Source organism: Cygnus atratus, chromosome 29, assembly GCF_013377495.2.
Source record: "Cygnus atratus isolate AKBS03 ecotype Queensland, Australia chromosome 29, CAtr_DNAZoo_HiC_assembly, whole genome shotgun sequence".
NCBI classification, from domain to species: Eukaryota; Metazoa; Chordata; class Aves; order Anseriformes; family Anatidae; genus Cygnus; species Cygnus atratus.
Window position 1 is genome coordinate 2,279,367 of NC_066390.1, and position 7,397 is coordinate 2,286,763.

The window sequence follows — 7,397 nt, forward strand, 5'->3', positions numbered from 1 at the left end:
AAAATGCTCTGTACTGCACATTCCTCCTCTGCTGCTGCCCTGGCTGTTACCCCTCACATGTTGCATCCTCCCGCTGCACGTGCTCAATGCCCTGAGCTGGGCAGAGGAAAAGGAAAGTTACTGTGCAAAGAATAAATAAAACATGCTTCAACCCCTCAGCAGCTACACTGACCTTGTCTGTGACACAGGAGCAGAACTGATGCCTTCCACCTCCCCACTTTAAAAAAAAAAAACAAACAAAATTTTAGGGATAAAGTAGACTACTAGGATATCGTTAAGTTCATGACGCCCTGTTTTCTGCAGTGCAGCATGGAGACAAAATAAATGCTTTGGGTTGTTGGGCAGGCAGAATTGGGATTAGGGCAGTATGGGAGATGCACTAAAAATTTACAAAATTTGAGTTTAGAGAGGGTTTTTTCTCACTTGAACCCATGTAGGCACTTCCAAAATACCTTAGCAGACAGGCTATGCAGCCTCTTTTGCTCTCAGCAAAAGGTCTGTAGGTATTTCTGCTTTCCAGCTTTTGATGAAGGATTATGGCATTATGTGAAGAGTTCTGACAGAAGTATTCCTAAAACTCCTCCAAAGGAGAATAATCCAGGCCAGAGCTCTGCAGACCCCTTTCTGCACTGGGACTTCTCCAAACTGGCCCAGCACACCTTGGACTTCTGCATGAGAACACAGATCTGCAGCCCACTCTGGATCTCTTACTCTTTTTCTTTTTGGTGTGGAGTAAACTCTGCTGCTGCCTGAGCTGCTGCTACCTCCTGGCTTTCTGCTTCCACATGGGAAAAGCTTGCATGGCACCTGCTGCATCTCCAGGCCACCCAAGCAGCGATGGCTTGCTGCCCTCATGAGACCCTCTGCAGGGCTCCCTTCTTGCATGTGTCCTGACCCCGTGGCTCACAGCCCATCCATGCCAGGCCCACTGAGAGCACTCAGATTGAAGGTGGAAGTCCCCATGAGGCTAATGCAGGATTAGGGGTGAGACATAGCCATAGGCAGGTTTCTCCTGGGTTCCCTGACCCGCTGTGCAGGGGAGGTGCAGGGCTGCTTCACTTCCTCCATGTGGATGACCCTTATCTGATGTCTGCATCTTCCAGACCCCAGCTCTGTAGCCCTGTGATCCTTTTGTCCAGCCATTCTTATGATTTCATTGTAAATAGGATTTTGTATTTTCTCTGAACATTGCTAATAAATTGTTGCAAAACTGTTAGTGCTGTTGTGAGGTCTCCTTACTGAAGGAAGGTCTGTTTGCACAGCTGGTGCTTCATCCCCCTGAAATAGAAAACATAAACAAGATTATAGCATGATGTGGCACAGCCTAAAGTTTTAGTGGAGACCAGGCTGGCTCTTCTCTGTTTATGACTAAGGCGCACATCCTACATGAAGCAATAAAATGCTTATGGCTCCAGCACAGGCATCATATGTAAAGTATTTGAGAATTGAGGGCCAAAGGTCTCCTTGGGTACAACATCTGGTCTTGCTCAGACTTGGTTTAAGTGAGTGTAGGATTCAAAACCGACTAAGTAGAGACCAGCAAGTGTTGTAAGCAAGGTATCTGCTAAGAGAGCATTTCCATCTGCTTCTGGAGAGCAACCTGACGCACTAAGCTTTCTCTAGAGAGAGTGGGAAAAAATAAAAGCCTCCAGAGAGCTATTCACATGATGTAAATCAATGCCTACACTGGGCAGTGAAATCTCCTCTCTCTCTCCATCAGTCGTGGAGGGCTGATTAGCCCAGGCTGTCAGAGCTGTCAGAGGAGAGCAATACCAACTGCAGCATCTTGTTGCAACAGATCTCTGCTCCTTAGAAGGAGCTATGCCCAAAAGGCAGGTGTGAGATTTTGTCTCCTAAGAAGCATGGCTAAAGGGTGAGGTACAGCCCATATAGGCTTTCCAGCCCACAGATGCATTTTTCTGCAGCAAGAAAATATTTTGTGTTGTTGTGTTGGATAACTTAAGCTCAGCTGCTCCTGTAATTAACAAAAATGGAATAAAAGGCTAATGATTCAGTCCAATTTCAACACTTGACTCTTGAGGAATAGGGCAAACATTAATTTGGCCTAAAGTTGTAAGTGTAATGGGACCACTTTGAGGTGGGATGTGGAAGAAAGGAGGAGATAGAGAGATTCGTCAGTGTGTGATGGATGTCAGAAAGAGGAAGGTTATCAAGCTGCTTCCTATGCCTATAGCAAAGAGGACAAGAATTAAGGGGCCCTAATTGCAGCCAGAGAGATTCAGGGGAAACCTTAAAAAAAAAAAATCCTCTTGCGCAGGAGGAGGGGAAAATATATAATATATGTGTTTTTTTCCTTCTTCCTGTCTTCTTTCCCTTTCATAACTGAGGTGCATCGAGGATGGAGGGACTTTCTGCAGATCTCTGCTTGTTTTTCCCATGGCAAGAGCCAAACACAAGGGCCTGACCTTGACTCTGGCATTTGCCTCCATTTCTGAGCTCCTGGCGCCCTCTGCCTTGCTCTTCATGCTGTAACAAAAGCTAACATCGGTGCATAAAATGAACCGAGGTTCCCCTAAAACCTTCCCCCTGATGGAGTCTTTTACCCCTCTTTTTAACTACAGGCTTTCTTTTTTTTGTCTGCTATAAAATCTCCCACTAGCTACCTATCTACGGAGATGAGCAATACCAGGATGATCATGTTTTTGTTGTTGTTTTTGTTTTTGTTTTGTTTGTTTTGTTTTGTTTTTAAATAACATTTATAACATTTTGTGAAAGCTTCTATAAACCAGAAGAGAGCTGGCCGCCCCTGAGATCGGTTTGTGCACACACAGGCAGGTTTCTGTGCTGGCGCTGGGGGAAGCCGAAATGAACTTTATGGTTTATTTGGCCCAGCTGCGGGTGGTCTGTTGGAGCTGGTGGCTCCTGCAGGGCCCTGCCACCAGGGTGCCCCAGGCTGGGGGACCCCCAGGCCCCCCCAGGCCCCCCCAGGGCCTGTGCTCCTGCACCAGGCCTCAGCATCACCATGGCAACGCCGGGGCAAAGGGCAAAGATGGCAGGGCCAAAGGTGACACCTGGGGATGGAAGCTGCCCTTCCTTGGCCTGCTCCGGTGTGACAGGGACTGGACACTTTATTTTGTTTTAAGCAAAAATCCTACAAATTCTTCTTTTCACACAAATGGACCTGCAAAGTCTGGGCTAGGAGGACTAATAATAACAACAGAGGCCTTGTCCCTCGTCCCCCATCTCCACTCCAGGTGTCCGCGTGCGCGACCCCCCGGAACCTTTCTTCCCCGGAACCTTTCTGCGCCCGCTCGGTCCGCGCCCGGCGCTCGGGTCGGAGGAAGACAAAATGGCGGCGCCCAGCAGCGCGGGGCTTCCCTGCTCGGAGCCCGGCGCCGCTCCCTACGGTAACTTCCCCAACTACTCCCGCTTCCACCCACCCGAAGGCCGCGTCAGCCTCCTGCCCGGCGGCCTCTTGCGGCGGCTCTTCCCCGCGGCGTCTCGCCCGCTGCTGGGCATCGACGTGGGCTGCAATTCGGGGGTAAGGGGGCGGGGGGGGGGGGAAGCGGGCACGGGGGGGTCCTGAGGTGGAGGAGGTGGGGTGGCGGCCTGGGCTGGGGGAAAGGTGGGGGGAGGTGGGGGGGGGGCGTCGGGGGGCTGGGGGTGGTGTGGGGGGCGGGGGCTGGTGGGGGGGGGCTTAGGGCGTGAGGGAAAGACTGGAGGGGAACGGTCGTGAGGGGGGCTGGGGGGTGGTGAGGGAAAGACTGGTGAGGGATGATGGGGGGGGCACGGGGGGGGCCTGGGGAGAGCGAAAGGGGACGGTGGTGTGGGGCCCTGGGGTGCTGAGCGACAGAGCGGAGGGAGCTGGTGGCGTGAGGCACTGGGGGACATTGGCACATGGAGAGGAGTTGGGGGGAGGCAGCGCTCTGGGGCAATGGGGCAGACTGAGAAGACAGGCGAGGGTGAGGGAGCTGAGGGCTGTGTGGGGCAGCGGGTCTGACCTGTAAGTCAGGAAAAGGCAGCGAGCTGTGGTGGGCTGGCTGATGGAGCAGAGCGGTGGAGGCAGGGGCCTGGGGCGCTGGGGGTGGCAGGGCAGACTGGGAAGGCTGGGGCGGGCAGTGGTGGGGTGTTGGAGGAAAGACTGTGGGAGGCATTGCCGTGGGATGTTGGGAAGGGCAGGCTGATGAAAGCAGGGCAGTGCAGGGGCCTGTGCTGTTGGGGCGCAGTGAGGAAGGCTGGGGGAAAATGAACCGGGGAGCTGGAGAGGAATGAAACAGACTGGAAGGGCCGGGGGACGTGGGGTGGGCAGCAGCCTGGGACAGAGGTGAGCAGAGACTGAGGCAGAGACCCCTTGGGTGCAGTGTGAGGCTGTTGGCGACCAGGATGCCATCACCCTGTGAGAGAAGGTGAAGGTGGGGGTGGAGCTGCATTTGTTCTGAGCACTGAGGCTGAGAGATGGTTTAAAAGGCTGTGCTGGGTCTGTTCTCCTTCCCGTCACCTGCAGCAGGTGTCCTGAGCACCAGAGAGCTGCAGTGGGACTGCCCTAAGAGCAGGGGAGCTGGGTAAGCCTGAAACTAGACACCGTAATGTGTTCCGTATGATAGTATCACCTTGTTTGCCTGTCAGACAGGGCTTGAAGCTGATATCCTGGTCACGTGGTTGTGAAGATTTTGTGACAAAGCTAGTGAATACTTAGAATTTCCCTTCTTTTGGCAGTTCGTTGTCTTTCTTCGCCTTCTTCTGCTTCTTTTTTCTCGTGACTTTTCTTGGTGTGCAGCTGTGCAGTGTTGTTGTTCAGGTGAACGCTGACGCAATGTTTAATATAACTGTTTTAAAGTTATTTGTTTTCCTGGTCAGAACTTTATAAACTTATTAACTTAGAAATAATCATTCATTCAGGATGAAGCTACATTCTGTCTGGGGACGCGCGTGCTCTTCTCTCCCAGGCTCCTTTCCCCAGCCCCCTGCCAGGCTGTTTGAAGGCCTGCCTAAGGCCTTATCTAAAGGACAATCCTAGGTCCTGTTTCAGACGAACCTGTAGAACAGGTCAGGTAAAAGTGTTCCCAGTCCAGTTCTTTTGAAATACACAGACTCCCTCCACTAGAGGACACTGTCTGCCTGCCTGTGTGAGCTAGGTGCACGTACAGTTTTCCTTGATGTCATTCAGGAACTTCTTCATCAGATCTCCTTTAATGAAGGATAAATGTGCTCGCCACTGAGTGGCGCACTCTGCAATAGGAAATTCAGAAGAAAAATCTTATTAATTCTCAGATGCTGCAGTCTCATGGTCAAGAAATGCCTTTTCCTTTAGTATGAGAGCAAGAAATGCATTTATTCTAAACTAGGCACTATAAATAGCTCTAAGTCTCGCTAGGGAGCTCTGAAGCTCACCTAGGGAAACCAGTGATGTCTTCACCTTGATATTGGATGGGGATATTCAGCAAGACGTGTTAGTACAACTCATTCACCTTACTCAATTTTTTTTTCCAGCAAAACCCCCCGTGAGGGGAGACAGAGGTTTAGCTCCAATTTCTGGCTGGCTTCCTGGTAGTCAGGGCTGCTGTGCTGCTTTTCCCTTCAGAAAGGAAGATTGTCAGTGAGCTTATTGTTCTGAACTTCATCGAGAGAAGGCTCTGAGTTGGTGCTTGTACCTTGCTGCTGAGAGTGGGATCCAATGTGCTTGGCGATGTTACCGAGGCAGTGCAGGCCCTGTGAACTCCTGTTGTTTTCCTTTCTGCAGGAGCTAAGTGTGGCTCTGTACAGGCATCTGCTTGGCCTTCAGGACAAAAGCAGCCCGGACCAGCCTGCAGTTGGAAAGGATCTGCACCTTCTGTGCTGTGACATTGATGCAGCGTTGATTGAGAGGGCTCAGCGGAGCAGCCCCTTCCCTGCCTCCATATCCTTTGCCAACCTGGACATCATGGACTCCGCTTCCAGGGAGCCGTTCCTCAGCTCCTACCTGGGCCGTTTTGGCCGTTCCACCTTTGACATTGGCTTTTGCATGTCTGTGACCATGTGGATCCACCTGAATCACGGGGATAGCGGCCTGAGGGAGTTCCTGGCCTTCCTCTCCTCTCTGTGCAAGTACCTGCTGATTGAGCCGCAGCCGTGGAAGTGCTACAGGGCCGCTGCCCGCCGCCTGCGGAAGCTGGGCAGGAACGATTTTGATCACTTCCGATCTCTTGCTATCAACGGGGACATGGCGGAGAGGATAACACAGATCTTAACGAAGGAGTGTGCGATGGAGCTGGTGTGTTGCTTTGGGAGCACCAGCTGGGACAGAAGCCTCTTGCTTTTTAAATCAAACGGCTCAAATCAAGAGGGCAGGGAGCCCTCGGAGTCGTAAGTGACTGACAAATGGCCTCTCGTGTTCCTGAATTCCCAGGCCAGGAGGTGTGCACTGGTTAGAGACAGGGGCAGGAATTCCTATATCCTGGTCGGGGTCAGACCTTGACCTCCCCAGGGAGTTTGAGGCAAGTGTGTGGTTCTTTTCCATCTGTAATGATGCAGTGACCTTGTGGGTTCCGAGATTGCTGTTCCTAGAAAGTGCTCTTGAAATCAGAGTTGCTCCATACGTGCTTTCTGTGTATGCCGAGAATATGCCCTGGATGAAGGGAGATACGTTTTTTGTTGTTTTTTTTGTCCATGTAACTTTCTGAGGAAAGGGAAGGCAAAAACAATTCTATTGACCTGTGTGAGGTGCTGTTTGTCCTGCTTTTTGTCTTATTTTCTCTATAAAACAATTTGGGAAAGCGTGTAACCTGGTTTACCAGCCGTGAGCAAGTTGGATCACTTCAGAGCGTGTCTGGCTGACATTTTGGTCAGGCTGCAGCCCATGCACCTCTGCCTGGAGTCTGCTTTGGCGGCTGTCAGTGGCGTGATCTCTCTGGAGTGAAGGATTTCCATGGTAGGGCATGTATTCATTCAAGTGTGTAACAAAGTAAGAGCTCTTTGTAATTATATCCTTAAAATAAAAATTAATTTTATCAGTCAGCTGTTTGCTTTTTAATCTTTCTGTTCCCATTCTTTTCTAACCTACGCAGTCTCAGGTAACTGAGTTTACATTGTATTTGCAGGTGTAAGTGACGCTTTGGTAAGCCTGAAGCTCAGATACTGTGTTTGGCTAAGGTTGAACCATGACACCTTCGGGTTGTTTCCTATCATTCAGTAAGATCTAGAAAGGAGAATAAAAAAACACCTAGGCAAAATGTCTTAATTTAACTTAATTTCACTTAATCTCCCGACTGGCTTTTGTTCACACCTAGTTAGTGGTTTTGTTAGCTTTTGTAGTAAGTAGGAGTCATGCTTCTGTGGTGGTGTTTAAACAGATTACAAACTTTCCATGAGTGTACTATGACACACAGAAATAGATAACCGATGACTCCTGCGAATTTCTGAGTTCCGCAGCTTCCTTGCTGTGAAGTGAGAGGGAAGCC

General features: G+C 50.6%; 1 protein-coding gene across 1 annotated transcript; it reads left to right on the forward strand.

Moving 5' to 3' along the window:
- Nucleotides 1-3,290: 3,290 nt before the first annotated feature.
- BCDIN3D (BCDIN3 domain containing RNA methyltransferase) lies at nucleotides 3,291-6,952 on the forward strand. The gene is made up of 2 exons (XM_035571027.2): nucleotides 3,291-3,502; nucleotides 5,702-6,952. Exons 1-2 carry the CDS (start codon nucleotides 3,311-3,313, stop codon nucleotides 6,305-6,307), a joined length of 798 nt encoding a protein of 265 aa, XP_035426920.1. The 5' UTR covers nucleotides 3,291-3,310; the 3' UTR covers nucleotides 6,308-6,952.
- Nucleotides 6,953-7,397: the final 445 nt, after the last annotated feature.

Excerpts from the sequence above, each read along its gene's own strand:
- BCDIN3D (XM_035571027.2), top strand. The coding sequence starts at position 3,311 with ATGGCGGCGCCCAGCAGCGCGGGGCTTCCCTGCTCGGAGCCCGGCGCC. Across the intron at positions 3,503-5,701 it reads ACGTGGGCTGCAATTCGGGG|GAGCTAAGTGTGGCTCTGTA; the intron begins GTAAGGGGGCGG and ends TCCTTTCTGCAG.